Source organism: Myotis nattereri (genome assembly GCF_964212035.1).
Source record: "Myotis nattereri genome assembly, chromosome: 2".
Lineage (NCBI taxonomy): Eukaryota > Metazoa > Chordata > Mammalia > Chiroptera > Vespertilionidae > Myotis > Myotis nattereri.
The window spans coordinates 8,676,404-8,696,994 of record NC_138076.1 but is presented as its reverse complement, the minus strand read 5'-3'; the positions used below and the strand labels follow the sequence as shown (position 1 = coordinate 8,696,994).

The window sequence follows — 20,591 nt, the reverse complement described above, 5'->3', positions numbered from 1 at the left end:
TACTGCTCCTAAGGGGCAGCAAACTGCGTGACAGTGGAGGCAAGGCCCCCGCTGTGTGAGCGCCACCTCCACCCTGTGGTCCGTCTCTTCTGTGCTGCACAGAGCAGAGGCTGGGCCCTGCCACGGACAGCCGTGACACGTGGCGCCTCCGTGTGGCCACTGCAGCAGAACAGAACCGGGTGGGAGGAGTGTCCGTGGGGCCATGACAGGGACTTTCAGTTGTGTCCAGTGGTCGGTAAACTGCGACTTGCACACCACATGCGGCTCTTTGGCCCCTTGAGTGTGGCTCTTCCTAAGCCTTGGGAGTACCCTAGTTAAGTTAATAACAATGTACCTACCTATATAGTTGAAGTTTAAAAAATTTGGCTCTCAAAAGAAATTTCAGTCGTGGTACTGTTGATATTTGGCTCTGTTGACTAATGAGTTTGCCGACCACTGGTGTAGGCAACCACCTCGGCCAAGGTCAGAATCCTCTGCAGAATCACGCCTCCCTCTTTCAGGGACACAGTGGGGAGGGATGCTAGAGGAACAACCTATAATTGTTATGGCAACGACTTGTTTGCAAATCTGAAAAGCAGTCATCTCACAGGGAGACGCATGATGGGGTGTCCTGGCCGCCCTGCATCCATCCGCCTGACACTTACATCCGAGCCGCCGCTGGGCCCTGCGTACCGCTGGGGCGCTGGTGTCTGATGCGGCTCAGACCCTCCTGCCTCCCCTTCCCTGTCCCCTGGGAGCCAGGGTTCGCCTCGGCGGTTCTGACTCCCTTCCCTCTCCTCCCCAGCGGGGCTGTGGTGAAGGCGCGGGACAAGTACCGGCACCCCGAGTGCTTCGTGTGTGCCGACTGCAACCTCAACCTCAAGCAGAAGGGCTACTTCTTCGTGGAGGGCGAGCTGTACTGCGAAACCCACGCCCGCGCCCGCACGAGGCCCCCCGAGGGCTACGACACGGTCACGCTGTATCCCAAGGCCTAAGCCCCGGCGGGGCAGCACGCGCACGCAGTTACCCGGGACGACGGCCATGACTTTGGGCAGATGTCGAGCAAACTGCTGAGCCCAAAACGAAAGCCCGGCTTCAGATGCTTATGTGACAGCGTGCGGAGGAGGGGGAGGGGGGCCCGCACCGGCTGCAGCGCAGACCTGCCCGCCGCTGTGTTTGCAGCTCTCTCTCTCTCTCTCTCTCTCTCTCTCTCTCTCTCTCTCTCTCTCTCATTAGCAGTAACTTCAGGACATGTACACCGAGCATTTTTTTTTGTATGTCAAACTCCACAATTTAAATTTCTATGATGACCCTCCAACACGTAAACAGCAAGCGATTGGGGGGAGTCTAATTGTCTTTCCTTACCGAGCTGGCTTTGCAGTTGTAATGAGTCCCGAGTGATAGATAATCTGTATTCTAACACAGCCCGCAGTGGTCTGTTGTCTGCTTCAACCATGAAAGTGCATGTCGGGGAGAGAGTCCCTGGGTCTCTCTAGTGTCCTATGCGGCCATCACACCACGGGATGCGCGTACATAAGAACCACGTGAAACATCGGGCATGTGCCCAGTGAGGTGGCGCTCCATGAATGCAGCGGAATCAACATTCCCGTGAGAGGGCCCCATCCTACATGCAGCTCGGCTGCTCTAAGAAGATGTGGCTTCTTCGGTGTTTATTACGCTTTCTTAGGAGCCCCCGCTTTCTGCTGACAGGAGAGGCATTTACATTTGCTAGTGAAAGGGAATGCTGTCACTTTCGGATTAAACCGGTTTCTTTGGCTTTGAAATAGTCTCTTCCATTTCAAATGTCTCTTTCACATCGATATTCAGTCAAATTCAAAGTTCAGGCTCCATGGAGGCTGCTTCTTAGAGCTCAAAGGTTGCTCACCACCCCCTCCTCCTTCCCTAGGCAGCACCTCCAAGAGGAGACAGTGGGGGGGGGGTGAGGAAGAGAGGGGCTGCTGGTCCCTTGGGCCCTGCTTGCAGCCCTGCTGCAGTCCCTGATTTGCCTCCTGGTCTGTTATATCAGCACAGTTGGGTCTAGGCCAGTGGTCGGCAAACTCGTTAGTCAACAGAGCCAAATATCAACGGTACAACGATTGAAATTTCTTTTGAGAGCCAAATTTTTTAAACTTAAACTATATAGGTAGATACATTGTTATTAACTTAATTAGGGTACTCCTAAGGCTTAGGAAGAGCCACACTCAAGGGGCCAAAGAGCCGCATGTGGCTCGCAAGCCGCAGTGTGCCGACCATGGGTCTAGAGGCCATAACCCCACCTCCACCTGCCGCAGCATCCGCTCGGCCCTCGCTGGAGTCGGGCGTGGACTCCAGGGAGTGCTGGCCTCTGACTCTGCTTGTCACCTTGCTTCTCCCATGGTGGGGCTAAGACAATGCCCCTGACCTTCACGACTTTCCTGTTTCCCATCTCCTCACTGGGGACACGTGGGAGCTTCCGAAACTGTCCCCTCCCAGGACGAACCATGGGGAACCGGCAGGGTGGGGTGGTGGGGACCGTCACAGGCCCCGTCTCGTGGCCTCATCATCTCCAGTCCACGGCAGCTGCTGCCCACAGGCCTCCCCTCAATGAGAAACAGGGCACACATCTGCCTTATGGCTCCGGATTCGCCCAAATTCACGCATACTCCTGGCCCCGACCTGTCTGAGGTTTTGAACCGGTGAGGGGAGCCAGGACTCCTCCTGTCCGGCTGCTGTGGGCACTTGTGATTGCAACTGGAACCCCAGCACCAAAACATCCATCCCTTCGCGGAGCTACCGAAAGAAAGTAAGTCGGAAACCCTGAGACCAAAGAAAGGAATGGCTCCACACGGCATTACACTTGTGGTTCAGGGGTCACGTCCAAGTGTTTTGTTCTGGGAAAGATCCAAACTTGAACGTCAGGAAGCTAAAGAGCAAATGCATGGTAACTGACCTAGAAAACCTGAGAAGGTTAAAATGCAGAGCGACGGTGGAGAACCTGAGAAGCAACCCAACCTCCCTCCAGCATCGGGGGAGGCGTGGGAATGGGCAGCACCGTTACGCCTGGACTGGAGGGTAAAGGCGGGGTTCCTACAAGGAGGCGCCAGTGGCAGCTGCTGGAGAAGCACCAAACCCCCAGGTGTCCCCACGGCACCCCACACTGTCACGCGCCCCAGGGCACTTCCCCATCGGCCGGGTAGTCTGCGGAGAGGGTGAACCGGCATCTCTGACCTGGACTCAGGAAGCCCAGTGGGGAGCACGTGCACCCCACTACAAAGGGTTCCACTGAGTACGAATGAAAGACTCGTGAGAAAAGTGCTCACCTACGCAGCCTCGGTGAACGGCGCTATTGGCCCCCGTGCCTTGTGGGGCAGAAAGGGCCTCCTTCCCGCTGCTCAGCTGCCTCGTCGCTACAGAATGTGACAGCTTCCCCCGCGCGGCAGACCCCGCTCATCCTCCGTCCTCTTGGTCCAGCGCCTGCCTGTGTCTCTGCCCCTCCAGTTCCCTTTCCAGCTCAGGGTTCCCGCTCCGGTTCTCGCTGCCCCGCACGCACCCTTCTCAGCTTGCAAACACGCTCAGATGGCCGTGCCATTCTGAAAACAGCCCTTGCCCTCACATCTGCTCCTTCCCACGCTGCCTGCTGTCTCTCTGTGTCCATCCCTTTTAGCGCCCAAAGGTGTCAGATTAGGCCACTCCCTTCCCCAGCATCCCCACCATAAGCCTTCTTCAAGTGGCAACCAGCTTCCCGAGAGCCAAGGCGAGTGGCGGTCCTCAGTGAGTCGTGGGGTTCGTTTTTCTGAATAGACAGAACCAGGTTAAAATGGACACTAGGGGAAATTTACAGAAGTTTCCTGGAGGCGTTTGCATTTGGATCAAGCCTTTGAGCTGTCGGAGGCCCACAACCCAGCCACGACTCCCTAAGTCACCGGCACAGCGGCCCCCTTTCTCTGGCCAAAGCACAAGGCTCAGGACAAATGCCCACACTCGTTACGTACGAGGAGCGGTGTGGTTACTGTTGCCTATACCATGGGTCTCAGCTATGACTCACCACAGCTTGTGATCTCAGGATTAAGAAAAGATCTTCGGAAGCTAAAGAACCCAGAAGTATTTCAGCCGGGCACTCCATGGCTAAGAATAGACCGGCCCAGCCTGTTTGGGTGCCTGCTCTCGCACTGGTTCCGGATTCCTGGACCCGCAGCTGTGCGTCAGCAGGTGAAAGTACCTTCTCTAGGGGAGCTACTATCTGAAAGCCTTGCCATATCGTGACGCCCAGATGTTCTCATTGGCAGTACAGGTTCCCATCCTGCCCTCCAGCACTGCACTTCACAGGCAAAGAAGCAGCAGGCATCTTCAGGGCTGCCATGTGTGAGCAGAGAAGGCGTCACCCGCTGAGGCCGCGTGAACGGAACGGGCCTCAGCACACCAAGGAGGCTGTCCTGGGGAGGGTGATGTCCTTTCGGGAAACAGGAACTTCAGCTCTGGCATTCACGATAATTGCCTCTATAGTTCGTAAAATGTGGAGGAAATATTGTCCTATCTCCTTAAACTGTAATTTGTTATGGGGGAGGGGGAAACCTTAAAATAAAATGATTTGGGCAAAACCAGGGCTTCAGAATCAGGAAGTCCAGCGCTGACTAGTCACCAAGTATTTGAAAAGTCCCCGACCTTCCCCTATGTCAGTGTCCCCCACATAAATCTGGGAAATAACCTTTTTATATATAATTCCACAATTCTCAACACCATTGAGTCTATGCAAGAATCGTTCACCAAAAGCTGAAATACTGGGAGCCTCATTACATTAGGGAGGAGACTGAACATCCCAGGACAGGTGTCTTGATTCTAAACTGTGTTTCCCGATGTGAAATGGGATGGTGAACCGGTCAGTGTCCGGGAGCAGGAACAGTGACAGGTGGGCCCCGGCGAGTGTCACACATGCTCACGTTCGGGCCAGGTTTTCCGGAGCATCATGGGCCCTTCATTTCTATCACTGAAACTTGAGCGCTCCACGGCAGTCGGGAGCCCGCGGGGCTCTGCGGGGCCAGGCTTCTCGGGGCCCACGCGGGAGGACGGGGTTTTCTCACTGTGGAAGGCCGAAGGGGACTTCTTTATCCACCCCTTGTGTCTCTTCTCATGCATGTGGTCGGCAAGCGAATGTCATTGTACTTGGCTTTAGCAACTTGGGAATGAGGAACTTTAGGCTCAAATGGTAGGATGGTAGGATGGCAGGGCACATAAGGAAACACATTTTACAATGTAACGAAGTAGATCGCTGGTGTGGGACATTATTCTCTACAACAAAGGGAGGGGCAAGCGAGTGACAATGGATATGGACGCCTACCTGACAGTTTATGAAAATCAGTTCCAGGTGAATAGCAAATCTAAGCATGAAAGGCGAAACGAGACAGCGCTTCTATAAAAGCATGGAAGAGCCATTTCACGCCCTCGCAAAAGCAGACTTGGGGCGTCCAATCCCAAGGAGGGAAGCAGGGCACCCCCTGTGGGGAGCACAGCCTCAATGTGCAGAGCTCGGGGGAGTGCACGTGGCCCTGCATGGGAACGGCTGGTATGTGGTTTCAGAGCCCAGAGGGCGTGGGTCTTCCCCCGAGAGGAGGCAGCAGAGGGTGGCAGAGTCCAAGACGGGTGAGGAGTGTGTCCAGGAGGAGAGGAGGCCCGGTGCAGGGTCCAGAGTCTAAACCAGCGATGGCGAACCTATGACACGCATGTCAGAGGTGACACGCGAACTCTTTTTTTGGTTGATTTTTCTTTGTTAAATGGCATTTAAACATATAAAATAAATATCAAAAATATAAGTCTTTGTTTTACTATGGTTGCAAATATCAAAAAATTTCTATATGTGACATGGCACCAGAGTTAAGTTAGGGTTTTTCAAAATGCTGACACACCGAGCTCAAAAGGTTCGCCATCACTGGTCTAAACAGAGCAGGAGGGAAGGGGCCGTGCAGGGTCCTGAAACCTGAGTGGGATGACCAGGGCCTCCTCGTGGGGGCTCAGGTGAGAGACTGGCATTGAGAGAACGAATATTTACGAGGGCCTTGCTCACATCTATATATATAAAAACCTAATATGCAAATAGACTGAACGGCAGAACAACCAAACAACCAAACAACCAGTCGCTATGACATGCACTGACCACCAGGAGGCACATGCAGAACATGGCAGGCGTCAACAGCAGGCAGCAGAATGCGGAACATGGCGGGTGTCAGCCATGGCAGGATGGTGGAGCAGGTGAGCAGGGGCGCCAGACCAAGGCGGGGCTCAGGTCGCTGTCATTGGGGTGAGCCTCTGGTGGTTACTGAAAATTCTTTGCTCCCACGTGCTGCAGTTGCACCTGGCTTACATCTGCTACCAGCACGGGAGCTGCTGCTCACACCCGCTGCCGGTGCCTGGTGCCAGCCCCGATCACTCCTCATGGCTTCTCCACCTCTACCTGCTCCTGAGGGACAATCGGGGCTGGCAGCCACCTCTTGCACCCGCTGCCCGCGACAGCCCTGCTCACACCCACTGCCAGCGCTGGCCCCAATCGCTCCATGCCATCAGCAGGTGTGAGCGGGGCCGGCGCAGTCAGCACATGGGAGTGGTGGCAGCGGGACCCGGGCTGCTGGCAGACAGGGGACCAGGGGCCAAGGCAGGAGGGGTCAGGCAGGGGTGCAGAGGATGGGCCGAGACCCACCCCTTTGCCCACCACAGCCTTGTGGCCCACAGTTCCTTTCAAGGTGCACGAATTCGTGCACTGGGCCCCTAGTAAGTGTATAAAGGATAAGGAGAGTCAACTTTCTCACTGCTGGTAAATTACAAACATGGAAATGGAGAAAATGAGAAAGACCACTGTGATGTTAAACCAGGGGTATTGTGAACACATGGGATTCAATATCGATAGATAGATAGATAGATAGATAGATAGATAGATAGATGATAGATAGATAATACAGGTGTGTGTGTGTGTGTGTGTGTGTGTGTGTGTGTGTAAAGGTAAATGTAAATACACATGCACGCAGACATTCCCTGGCTCTGTCCACTGAGACAGCCTGCGAGCAGCTACACCTGGGTAGCCACATGCACGTTTAGCACTCACATGCTGGCTGTGGAAAACCATTCTCCTCTCAAAGAGGCAAAGGCTCCTTGAGAAATGGCCGGCTCACAGGCTGGGCAGGCAGAGGACAGGAGGAGCCTGGGAGATCTGGTCCGTGAAGAACACGAAGAGGTGCTCCAGGACTGAGGGAGACGGGTCGGAAGTACACAGAAGCCAGCTAGAGAAACTCCCACATAATGCATCACTATGTTAAGTTCATTATTGGAAATAGGTGTCTTCTCTTAACCACAGCAAACCAATATTGGTCTTGGGCCGTTCACACCCCCACAGCTGAAACTGCTCTGATGAGTTGAAATAAGAGGAACAAGACAGCGTAAAGCAAACAATGAAACTGAGATTTAAAAAAAGGCAAAAGCCCCTAAGTGTTTGCCTGTCTCCACACATTCCCTTTTCTCAGCCCAGCTTTGGGCCAGCAAGTTCTGGGCCACCAGGAAGACGGGGAGGAGAAAGCCGCCCTAGGGAGCAGGTCCGCAGGTTGAGGGGCACAGCAAAGGGTGGACCTTCTCACCTGCAGCTGTCCCAGGAGCGGCTGGGGTGGGAAGGGGGGTGTCCCGGGCCCAGGACCCCGGACCCCAGCGCGCGCCTTCCTCCTCCCCCTACTTCCACCCATGCTTGCGCCCACGTGCGCAGGTGGCTTCCAAGCTATCCGGTTACTAGGCAACGGGCTGCCCCAGCGGGAAGCTACTGAGCGGAATGCAGGGGAGAAGGCAGTTGGGAAGAAAAGAGAGCTTGAGCGGCAGAAATGAGCCCGGGTAAGAGCCTGGACCGGGTCAGCCCCTTGAAGGGAACCTGTGGTCAGTGGGTGGGGGACGGGGGGGGGGGGGGGGCGCCTCCCCGGGCGCGGCCCCTTCATCCCCTAGACTGTCTACTAGAGTCTAGACTCGTCTAGACCATCCCATCTAGACCATCGGTCTTCCTGACTAGCCGCACACCCGCACACCCGGCTCACCCCAGGAAAGTGCCGCCTCCGTCCCTGCGCCCAGCCACAGCTTCCAGCGCCCAAGCCGCCTGGTCCAGCCGCCGCTGCGTGGCCCCAGCGCGCCCTCTGGTGGCCGCTCAGGGCATCGGCGTCCCGAATCCCCGCGCCCCGCCTCCCTGCTCCCACCAACACCAAAAGCCATGTCTGGTTCTGTTGCAGAAAAGCATCATCAGGAAAGGGATGAAGTTGACTGCGTCCTCCTTTCAGCGTCCAAGATCCTAAATTCCTCTGAGGGGGCAAAGGAAAGTGCTGGCAGTGAAACAGGTAAACTCCCGGGGACCACAGCTCCCAGGGCGAGGGCGTGAGAAACGCGTCTGCTTTTTACTTACAGGTATCGGGTCAATTGCTTAAATCCACTGGCGCAATTGGGGTGCTCCCAACACATGCGTACTGCCAACAGCTAAAAAATGGGACAGATTAAGAACAGCGAAAACGGCACATCACTCTGTGCCAGATGTTGTTCAGAACATTTAAATGTATCAACTCATTTGATCTCACAACAACCCTATGAAGTAGGTACTACCATTATCCCCATATTAGGAGTGAGGAAACTGAGGCACAGAGAGGTCCACACACTCCCAAGGTCACACAGGTAGCAAGTGACAGAGCCCAGCGTTCAGTGGGATTGGTCCAGATCCAGGCCTTAAACACCACACTGCACTATACTGGTTCTCTCAACGCCAAACAGGAATGGTTGGTGTATTATTGTTTTTTTTGAGACACCAGAAAGACATATCCTTTTTCCAAAAGCAATACTTCTTATAGTAAATATTTACGGACGACAGGGTATTCTGTGGGGAGGGTGTTTGAAATAACCTCAGAGCTCCACATGAGCGTGCAGAGGGCGTGTGCGAATACCCAGCCAGCAGGGGAATCGGAACATGGGAGTCTCCTGCCGAGGCTGCAGGCTTCTCAGAAGGCCTGAGGTCAGCGTAACACCAGGGAGGAAGCAGAGCACGGTGGGTGGAAGGCGCTATCGAGCTGATGGGCCAGGCTCGGACCCCCGGGGTCACATAACCTACATGTGGAATGTGGGTGATCCAGGCACAGAGGTGCTGAGAGAAGGGGTGACCCAGCGAGCTGAGACCAGCACAGGATTCCTGCACCCAAGACTTCCTGTGTGCACTGAGTGTGACCTAATCTTCTGCAGGCTTCAGAGTAAATCCCCCAGACCTTCACTTAACCCCCTCAAAGCCATTCCACTGTAATGACCTTGTTTCTCACTTCTGACACGTCCAGGGGACACAGCTAGAGAACTGAGGTCTAAGGCAGGATGAACCCTAGTTCGTGCATTCCCGGGAGTGGGAGCTCCTTCAGGGCTGGGCCCTGGGCTTCTCCGCGGTCTGCACCCCGCCCAGTGCTGCGCCTGCTGCAGGGACCTAAATGGCCCTGTAGATTGTGTTCTCTCCCCTGTGCTGCTTTCTGCAATACCTTCTCTTCCGATTCCAGAATTCCAGAATGCTCTATGGTTTTTTAAGTATTTCTTTCCTTTGGAAATGCACAGCGGCCATAAGAAACACATATGAAGAACAAAAATTACTTGAATAGCTTTTTAAAAAACAGAAAAATCCACCCCTCTGCCTGCTCTGTGCCGTCACTGACTCCCCTGAACATTGCTAGGAAAACACTCTGAGTCACACCACGGAGCTCAGTGCTATTGGGGAAACTTACTTAATTTCCCAGAAAATGCTTCTCCAAACCCTCTCCAAGATAACTATTTCACTCTTCGTGTGTCCACGCCTCTCGCCACTCCCTCTCAACTGGTAACAGGATCTCATACTACAGGAACAAAACAGAAGCAGTCAGACCCAAACTCCTTCGCCCTCGGCCTTCCGATCTGCGAGCCTGCCTAGCTGGGTACCCACACCCTCTGCCTCCCCTGTTTCAATCAAAGGTCCTGGCCTATGACTCCTTTCTCTCCTGCAATTCTCTCTCAGCTTCCGCCATCAGCCTCCCTCATTCTCCGAATCTCCTCCTCCCTGTCTCCTATGGGACGCCAGCAGCAAGGAGGCACACTAGATGCTCCCAAGCTTGAAAAATCCTTCTTGATCTTCACATCTCTTCCAACAGATCTTCACATCTATTCCATTAGGCACCTATTCGCTTCCATAGTGAAATGAGAAAGAAGTGCCTATACTCAGTGCTGGACAGATCTGCCCTCTGTTCCCTTCTCAAGACACTGCAGTTGGGCGCTGTCCCTCTCACTGCACAGAAACTGCCCTTGGCCAACCAGTGTGGCTCAGTGGTTGAGCACTGAGCTATGAACCAGGAGGTCATGGTTCGATTCCCAGTCAGGGCACATGCCTGGGTTGCAGGCTCGATCCCCAGTAGGGTGCGTGCAGGACACACAGTTGATCAATGATTTTCTCTCATCATTGATGTCTCTATCTCTCCCTCTCCCTTCCTCTCTCTGAAATCAATAAAATCATATTTTTTAAAGAGTATTTCCTGTGGAAACAGGATGCACCTCCCACTGGATTTCTAACAAGAGTCTCAACACAACAGCAGAAATCGCTTCCTCCAACGAAGGCTCCACGGGCTCCAAATGCTCTCCCCTCCCCCGGGCACGCCCCTAAGCATGAGGCCACAGAAAAGTGCAGAGGAAAACAGTGGCTCCGAAACCGAAACCCCATCGCAGAGGGCTAGACCCCGGGGCTCACGGGAGGGCGATGAGAGATGAGAGCAATTCCGAGCAGAGTTGCTCAGGCTGCCCGTGAGCCTATGCAAAGTAGCAGCGTGGGAACTGCAGACACACTGTGGTCAGGAAAGAAGAGATGGCGGGAGGGGCTCGCCTTATAAGTGATACAAAATCTAGGCCAGTATATAAACTCCATGTTCTTCCTTTACAATCTTTTATTTACTACATCCCTTAACGAAGTCTTTAGATTTCTTTTTCTTACTTGGTTTTAGCAAAAGAAGTCCTGTATTCAGCCTTGAGCTTGCAAGGCCTCCTAATGAGACCAAGGACATGTGTGCAGAAAAGAGAGGCGGCTGCTGCAGGTGCCAGAAGGAGATGGACTTGGGGACAGTAAATCCATTAAGAACAAAATTGGGCTGAAAATATTTGCGATAATAATATGCTATTTCTGTGTTAAACAGCTTTGTGGAAATTATGGTTACAGAGCAAAATTAAACATCATAAAACTTCACAGTGTGAAGACAATATAACTAGCAAATATCATAAAAAGTGGGGAGCAGCTGTGGGAGGAAGTATGATGCTCATTTTCTCATAACTGTGCTCCCTTTCTTGGCAGGGAGTAAATCAACACTGAATACAATAGAAATGCTTGTTATTAAAAAAACACATTAAAACCCCAACCTCATAATCCTTTTTCTGATATATTTTCATTAGCTTAGAGTGATCTCAGAGGAAATAATCTCTCATGCAGTGAAAAGAGATCTGAATGCTAGCAATAATGTGCAGTTTTTATTCTATTAAATATAAATTTGATGCCATTTATTTTCAAGTAGCATGTGTAATATGATCCCACTGTTCTAAAATCATCCTGTTTTTTCCACATACATGCCTGGGGCCGGAGGTGGGGGGGGGGGGTGGTGGAGAACTCAAAGTTAACAACAGTTAGCTCTGGGTGGTGGGATTCTAGGAGATACGCTCTTTTTGATTTGCATTTTGATCTATCCGAGTACATTGCCAGAGGTGGTTTTAGCATCTGAAAACCTTTAGGAAGCTTTGCTGCACAGGTCCAGGCCTCCCTTGAGTTCCTTTTCACCTGAGATCAACGTTTCAGACGCCCATTTCTTCCCCAGCAGATGCAAAGCTGAGCCACACCCAGTGGACCTGCTGTCCCTGCCTGCCCACCATGAAGGTGGGATTCTTCAATTGGCTAAATGGCTCCAGGCTCTGAACCTGAGTTGCCCTCCGGGTGATGAGGGCCAGTGGGCAGGGAGGGGTCATACTTTGCCACCAGCTTATGGAAGATCTGGCAATCTGCTGACCTCTCTCACAACCTTTGCTTAGGGCCCTTGCTGGTTTGGCTCAGTTGACAGAACTTCAGCCTGAGGACTGAAGGGTCCCAGGTTCAATCCTGGTCTAGGGCACGTACCTGGGTTGCAGGCTCCCTGCCCTGGTCAGGGGTATGCAGGAAGCAACCAATCAATGTGTCTCTCTCACATCAGTGTCCCTGTCTCTCCCTCTCCCTCCCACTCTCTCTAAAAATCAATGGGAAAAAATATCTGCAGGTGAGGATTAAAAATAAATAAATAAAAATAGCAAAAGTAGATATTTTATTAAAGTATATTTTATTGATTTTAGAGAGGAAGGAAGAAGGTGAGAGAGATAGAAACATCACTGATGAGAGAGAATCCTTGATTGGCTGCCTCCTGCACACCCCCTCCTAGGGATCGAGCCCATAACCCAGGCATGTGCCCTTGGCCGCAATCAAACCTGGGACCCTTCAGTCCACAGGCCAACGCTCTATCCATTGAGCCAAACCAGCTAGGGCAAAAGTAGATATTTTTTTAAAAAAACAACAACAACAACACAACCTTCGCATAGGGCAGAACTTGTCAGCCTAGGGGCACATTTTCTCCTAAACTTTCATTTCATTCAGACACTGCATTGTTTTTAAATTCTTTAATAAAAATTTGCAAAGCAAGGAAGTAGCCAACCACTGGAACAAAGAGGGGTGTGTGTCAGGAGATGCATGTAGTCTCTCCCCTGATGCAGATCCGTAACTTACTTTCTGAGAAGGAACACGCGGGTCTTTATGCTCTGACTGTAAGAGCCTGGCGAAACTTAGGCTCCGTTAAGCCAACTTGTTTTCCATGATAAGGAGAAAGGATATTACATGGCTGTTTCATAGACACTAAGACCCATACAGTAGTTTGCCAAGGTCCTCTCATAACATGAGGATTATTAGTATTTTTACCAAAAAAAAAAAATATATATATATATATATATGTAGTTTACTAGTATATCCCAGAAACAAACAAAAATATTTGAGTTTTTGAAAGTTTCAAGCTTGGTGTTACAAGTACAGTAAAACCACTTTTAAACCTCAACTAGGTACTTTAAGTGAAAACAATTATTTCTTAAACTTATTATGTGACTAGCCTTGGGTTCTTCCTAATGTGCACCTCAAATTCTCATTACCTCTTCGTCTCACCATCCAGAACAGGAGACTGCGTTCCACTACAGTTGTTTAAAAACAAAACTGAGAAAAGAAGTCACACGGCTGTTCAATTTTTTCTTTTTAGAATATGGCTGCACAGCAGAATCAGAAAATCAAGTTCAACCACAATCAGCATTGAAAGTGAGTGTGTTTTATTTCCTCCAAACATGTTTGTGAAGGCTGATCGTTTTCAGAATAAATAATTTCTAAGTGCGTTTGGGTTTTCCACAAGACTCTTCACGAAAAATGCATTGGAGAGTTAGCAAGAATGGCGAAGACTGTGAGTCACCTGACCATCCTGGGGTCCCTCCTGCTAAATGGCATCTTTGGAGATATTAACCCAAAATCATAATAATTCAAGCACATGTTCACCTCCCTCAAAATCACTCATTCTCACACCTTGTTAATTGTGTTGCAGGCCCTTCAGCATCAGCTGGAATCATTTCAGGCTCTCCGAATACAGACTTTGCAGAACGTCAGCATGGTACGTTTCGCTTCATCTGCACACAGGAAATATCCAAACGGAAACGATCCTCCACATTTCTAACTGATGACCGCTGGCCAATTGATCAGCCGATACAGAATGTAACATAATAGAGGCCACAACATTTCTAGGCTCAAAATTTGGGGAAAACTATATTCTGTTACATATACTTGGATATGAGACAAAAAGAAATAGCGCTCACTGGCTGTTTTTTAGACTGACTGAATATAGTCTACAGACAGGGACTCTCATTATAAATGATACAAAAGCTGTCCTGGCCTGTTTGGCTTAGTGAATTGAGCTTAGTGGACTGAGCGTCACCTGCGGACTGAAGGGTCCCGGGTTTGATTCCCGTCAAGGGCACATGCTCGTGTTGCGGGCTCCATCCCCAGTGGTGGATGTGCAGAAGGCAGCCAATCAATGATTCTCTGTCATCATTGATGTTTCTGTCTCTCTCTCTCCCTCTCCCTTCCTCTCTGAAGTCAATAAAAATATATTTTTAAAAAATAATAATAAGTGACACAAAATTTAACCCAAACTGACTAAGGGGGAAAGTGCACTAGCTGGGGTAACTGAAAACCCTAGGGATTTTCACTCAGGGAAGGCTGAAGTCACGTGATCGGGACTCAGGTCATCAGATAAGTATCTGCTTTCCACAGCAATGGATCCTCAGACTCCAGGCAGTGAGGGAGGGGCTGCTAGGAGTTCACACCTTTCTCCCTCCAGATCCCAGCCAGCCAGAGAGGGGACCACCATGCTTGTCCCTCTTCCTGGTTGGTTTATACTGAGGTTTCTCGGCCTGATTCTGATTGGCCCAGGTCCGGTCACATACGGTGCTGGAACCAGTCACGTGCCAGGGGAGGCAATGCTCCCACTGGTTAGGGCTGAGCCACCTACCATGCCTGGAGCTGGAGGTGGGATCCGCATCACCAACACTGCATGGACTTTATCCAGAAGGAATGCAGGGTAGTGTAAAGAGGGGGTTTGGGTATGAATATTGGGGGAGCAGAACACAACACTTATTCGCTGAAGACTCGATATAAACTTCACCCCAATATTCTTGTACTAAAAGCAATTGCAGGGGAATGGGAAGAGAAGATGAAACTCCTGAGAGTGACAGACTAGGTTCCATTCTGATGTCAGAGGTCAAAGGAGTAGACCTCTGATACAAAGGTCTCTGATGCATTCAACAATGTAAAAATCAAACATCTAAAACTATTTGAATATACTGCATAAGTCTTTCTAATTTTATAATCACATAATAAGGGGATCATTTTACTAAAGATATCTTTAATTATATAGATTACAATAAGTTAAGTTTTAATTTTATGTGATGGGAAAGAATTTTTACATGTGGGAAATTAAAAGTTATCTTTTAATTATACTATTACTCCTGGACATTCATAAGTTTATAAACCTGAAATCAAATTCTAACATTCTCTATCTTTTTAAAGGTACAATCTGAAATTAGTGACATACTGAACAAAAGTATTATTGAAGTAGAAAACCCACAGTTTAGCTCAGAAAAGAATCTAGTATTCAACACACACAATGAAAAGGTATGTTATTCTGTACAAAATCATTCTATATTTGGGTATTTCAAAAATGTTACCACAACCAGTTTATCTTCAACTTTACGTTTTCCCCTTTTTCACAGGGTAACTGGATTGTCAGAGAGGAAAAGGAGGGAATTCCTGTCCTGAAAACCCTAAAAGGCGTGAGTTTACCCCCATACTTCGGCAACATCCCATTTCCCGTAGGAGGGTGTATGAAGGGCATTTAACTTAGTCCAGATACCCAAAGATTCCCAAGAAAATGAAATACAGGGCAGTTGTTATAGTCTATTGTAGTTATAGTCTGTTATAGTTTTTCTACTTTAGGATTGACCTAGACCCGGGGTAAATGCACTAGGACAGGTCCATACCAGTGTCACTGTGTCCGTACTGATTCACACTCACATTTGCAGGATACTCACAGCCCCTAGAATCATCTGGAACTAGGAATGCAAGCTGAGGGAGACAAATAGCCGAGAAGTGGAAATGTTCATTTTTCTTTAAACTTCCATTTGGCCTATTGCTTCTCTCTTTCCCATCCATCTGTGATGGTCTCTTGAGAGAGGTTAAATGTTTATTTCTGAAATTGAACGGTTGGCCCATGTATCTCACCCCTGAAGGAGATAAGTATACTTTCTAAGCAAATTGCAAAGACCAGAGTTACAGATCTCAACTGTTGTTAGATTTTCTGGAGGAAATGAATCATACTTGTTGGGCTTCTTCGCTGTCGATGTGATTGAAATGTTCGTTTGCTTGCAAAAACAAATCCTCCACAAAATGTTATCTTAATATGTTGGTCATGTGGCAAATGGCAGTACATTTACAGTGTGCTTCTTATTGTTACTAGCCTACAGAGAATCAAGAAGAAATCCTCTCTGTGGAGAAAATTCATAATTTTGAGGACTCGAGGATTCTTCCTTCAATAGAAGAAAAATTCAGTAGCAATAATGTCAACAGTCTCTCTCCAAGTGTAAATATGCCACCCCAGATACATTTCAAGGACATATTAACTCTAAGAACTTCAATGGATAATCCAGCCTCAAACATGATTATGAACACTTCAGAAAATTCTGACATGTTGAAGAATTATAACATTTATAGTTTTCTAGCTAATGCACCTCAAAATGTTATGCCTCGAGCTGATAGAGTAATTCTGGATAATTCCAAGATTACTGTGCCTTTCCCCAAGCATGGATTTCATGAAAATTTAGATGATATTTGCCATTCTATCAAGCAAATGAAGAAAGAGCTGCAAAAGTCACACGACAGGGAACTGGCACTTACAAATGAACTTCAAACTTTAAAGATGGATACAAATGTTCAAAGTAATACTCAATATGACCTGTCCCCCATTCACAAGGAAAAAATTAACTTTATTAAGGATGAAAATATGGAAAGTAACTTAAATGAAGATATAAAATCAAAGCGAATTTTAGAATTAGAGGCATTAATAAGCAAATTACTCCCACTCAGGGAATCAGTGTCAAAATTCCATCTGAATTTTTGTAGGAAATGTAAAAAATTGTCTAGGAGTGAAACACATAGGGGAAAGAAGAATGAGAAAAACAATAAAGAAATTCCTATCACTGACAAGAATACTGCAGATTTAAAACTCCATTCCAGACTTCCATTTACACCGTCATTCTTTGACTCAACAAAATATGAAATGAAAGACAAAGAAAGGCAACCACTTGTAGTAAAACGAGGACCAATAATATTTGAAAATGAGAAAACATCCAAAGTCAATTCCATGACTGAGCAGTGTGTTGCAAAAATTCAGTACTTACAGAATTACCTAAAAGAATCTATACAGATACAGAAAAAAGTAGCAGAGCTGGAGAATGAAAATCTAACCCTTAAGACCAAAATAAAACCACTGGTCTTTACCACACAATCTCTGATACAGAAAATTGAAATATATGAAAGGCAACTTAAGGATTTGGTTGAAGAAAAGAACACTATTCAGTCCCAATTAATTAAAACAGAAGAAGATGGCAAAAACTGTATTGAAGAATTGAAAAAAGTCATTAGTAAATATAATGTTCTCCAAGGACAAAATAAAACTCTAGAGGAAAAAAATAGTCAACTTTCTTTGGAGAAACAACAAATGATAGAAACATTAGATAAACTAAAAAATAAAGAACACAAAACTCAAAATGATATGGCCATTGTCAATAATGAATATAATCGAATGAGCATAGAAATGGAATCAATGAAAACAAATATTCTATTGATACAAGATGAAAGGGAAATGTTAGAGAAGAAAACCTACCAGCTTCTAAAGGAAAAAAGCTCACTTGAAAATGAACTAAAAGAAAACCAGCTGGAGGTAGTGCAGCTGAAAGAGAGAGAAAGATTGGCAAAAACTGAACATGAGGCACTGCTTCAAATAATAGAAACAGTCAATAATGAAAAACTTAGTCTTGAAACAACATTACAAGAATCTACTGCTGCCAGGCAAATGATGGAAAGAGAAATTGAGAACATGCACACCTACCAGTCTACTACTGAAGAGAATTTCCTGAATGAAATAAAAAATGCGAAATCAGAAGCAAGTATTTATAAGAATAGTTTATCCGAAATGGGCAATGAATGTGAAATGTTATCTAAAATGGTCATGGAAATTAAAACAGATAATCAGATTCTAAAAGAAGAACTAAAAAAACACACTCAAGAAAATATACAATTTGAAAGCAGCATCAGTAGACTTGCAGAAGACAAAATACTTTTAGAGAACTACGTGAGAAGTATAGAGAATGAGAGGGACACCTTGGAGTTTGAAATGCGGAATCTTCAAAGAGAATACTTAAATCTAATGCAAAAAATCTGTGGTCAGCATGGTGACCTGTCAAAAATGGGTTATATATCAAGAAGAGAGAAATTCCATTTTGACAACTGTGATGCTTACGAAGACACCTCTGGTCCCAGGAGTAGGCCTTTAGCTCCTGAATTGAAAGGTATGTACATTGTGGTGGATTAATAGAAAGTAAGATTCCTTTAGCCTACTGGACATGAGTCAGAGGACAGTAATAGAAGGAAACTTTTTCACCTGGCCCATGTGGCTCAGTGGTTGAGCGTCAAACTATAAAGCAGATTCAATATATGGATCAACTCCCCATCAGGGCACATGCCTGGGATGAGGGCTTGATCCCCAGTAGGGGATGTGCAGGAGGCAGCCAGTCAATGATTCTCTCTCATCATTGATGTTTCTATCTCTCTCTCCCTCTCCCTTCCTCTCTGAAATTAATAAAAGTATATTTTCTAAAAAAGAAGGGAACTTTTAAGATGAATACAACTTAGTTTTGTAAGATTTGTATTCAATTGGAATACAATTGTGGAATTATTTAGGGGTTTTGCTCCTTTTTATAAAATTCATGCTATTTTATTCGTATTACTTCTATACATTGTATAAGCACAATGCAACTTTGGGAGGGAGCAGGGTTTTTTTAAATTACTGTTTTTTCTGAAGTACATTCAGTACTCCCACCTTAAAACAAATTCTTCTTTCTTCCCAGGAATTCCAAGTAAACTGAATCAATTGCTTCCATCCAAGAGATGTAAATAAATTTCTAAAATCAATGTTTCAAGATCCTTTGTGCCAGAGCTTTTTGTCTACAAAATAATTTTAATTTGCTTTTACATATGATTACATTTACTCTGTAATTTGTTAAACTAGTTTTTTAATTAGAAATTGGAATTATATATATATATTATATATTATAAATTATGTATTACATATTATACATTGTATATTATATATTACATACTATATATTACATATATATTCCAGAACTGTGGACAGCAGGAGATGTCACCCCACTTGTAGGCTATGATGTTAGCCTCACAGTTTCATGAGTTCCAGTGGAAGACAGGAGACACTGGGTCAGAGGTAAAGGACAGTTTGTTACAGCAACAGCAGTAGCCAGAATATTAGCTTTTTTTTTGCATCGGTTCTCCAATTCCTATAAACTGCATGAAAAGGACCATAGTCAGTTCTATTGCCGGAGAGAGCTCTGAGGTTAGGGAACCCAAATATATATATAATGCAAAGTGTCCCCTTGACCGGGAGTTCGATCGCTCACTATGATGTGCGCTGACCACCAGAGGGTGGCGCAGAACAAAGGCAGGCCCCAGCCGGGCCTAGGGACCCTACCCATGCATGAATTTCGTACACCGGGCCTCTAGTATTGTATAAATGCAGTAAGCATGCCCGTCCTTTGCTCTAAACTTTACCTTTATTATACAGGTCAGTTAGCATATCTGCCCTGCTCCAGGGAGTCACTAACTCTAGCTTCCAAGGCTGAAACCAAACCTGCCCTTTGCTCCAGAGCAAGACACTGTATCTTCTTCCAAGACTGCTTGCTATATAAACTTGTTGAATTTTACCAAATGCTTTTTCTGCATTTATTGGGGTGTGTTTTCCCCTTTAATCTGTTAATATGATGGTTACATTGATTAATTTTGGAGCATTATACTGACTTTGCATTGCTGGAATAAACGCCACTAGGTCATGTATTATCCTTTTAATATACACTCTTGGGTTCAATTTGATAATATTTGGTTAAGGATTTCTTCTGTGCTCAAAAAGATATCGGTCTCCATTTTTTTTTTTTCTTTTAATGTCTTTACCTGGTTTGGTACCAAGGAAATCTGGCCTCATAAAATGTGTTGGGAAGTGTTCCCTTCTCCTCTGTTTCCTGAAAGGATTAGTGTAGGATTGGCATTATTGATGTTCTCTCTTCCTTCAATACATAATAGAATTTACCAATTGGCCTGCAGTCTTCCAAATGGGAAGGTTTACATTACAAAACAAATTTCACGGATATGAAACAATTCAGATTTTATATTCTTAAGCCAGTTTGATTATTGTTATGTTCTGATAATCATGTACATTGATATAAGTTCTCAAATGTATTGACAAACAGTTGTCCATAATAATCCTTATTGCCTTTGTAATATCCAGAGGACGTGTGGTGATATCCCATCTTTTAATTTCTGAGATTGGTAATTTGGGGTTACTTCTTTTTTCTTTATCAGTCTCACTAGAGTATAATCAATTATATTGCTTTGTTCAAAAATCAGCCTCTGAAGACACAAGATATGACTTCCAAAAGATATGATGTGCTGCTGCTTAACTTTCTCCCAGTCCCAGTGGAGTTTCTTCTCGATCTAAATCTCATTAAGTCTTTCTTCCACAAGTTAGCATCCTCAATCTTTGTTTCCATTTTAAGCCTTACATAGATATGGTTGGATGACTCATAGAAATTAATGGCTTCTAAGCAAGCTTATTTCTTCCATTATTCACTGATGGTGGGTGCAAAAAGCTACTCACGTCATACAGGCATCATAATGGGCCCGAAGATCGCTAGATGCCTGA

General features: G+C 46.9%; 2 protein-coding genes across 4 annotated transcripts in view; both read left to right on the top strand.

Annotated features, from left to right (window-relative positions):
* Positions 1–1,763, top strand: part of PDLIM3 (PDZ and LIM domain 3) — a 30,296-nt gene extending 28,533 nt beyond the window's left edge. For 2 of the 3 annotated variants that reach the window (XM_081083794.1, XM_081083793.1), the window contains one exon: positions 785–1,763. In XM_081083794.1, coding sequence (XP_080939920.1) covers positions 785–974 — 190 coding nt within the window. In that variant the 3' untranslated portion in view covers positions 975–1,763. The remainder of the gene's footprint in view (positions 1–784) is intronic. The other variant, XM_081083795.1, reaches the window with a different exon arrangement.
* A 5,477-nt stretch (positions 1,764–7,240) lies between these two features.
* CCDC110 (coiled-coil domain containing 110) lies at positions 7,241–18,795 on the top strand. Its single transcript, XM_081085208.1, has 7 exons — positions 7,241–8,309; positions 13,263–13,318; positions 13,596–13,661; positions 15,116–15,220; positions 15,319–15,378; positions 16,062–18,171; positions 18,730–18,795. The coding sequence occupies exons 1-7, from the start codon at positions 8,186–8,188 to the stop codon at positions 18,777–18,779; spliced, it is 2,571 nt and encodes an 856-aa protein (XP_080941334.1). The 5' UTR covers positions 7,241–8,185; the 3' UTR covers positions 18,780–18,795.
* Positions 18,796–20,591: the final 1,796 nt, after the last annotated feature.

What these genes read in the sequence shown, in the direction of transcription:
- CCDC110 (XM_081085208.1), top strand. Translation starts at nt 8,186, where the DNA reads ATGTCTGGTTCTGTTGCAGAAAAGCATCATCAGGAAAGGGATGAAGTT. An exon ending in AACCACAATCAGCATTGAAA is followed by an intron (nt 13,319 to 13,595) that starts GTGAGTGTGTTT and finishes ATTGTGTTGCAG; the next exon opens with GCCCTTCAGCATCAGCTGGA. An exon ending in TCAACACACACAATGAAAAG is followed by an intron (nt 15,221 to 15,318) that starts GTATGTTATTCT and finishes CCTTTTTCACAG; the next exon opens with GGTAACTGGATTGTCAGAGA.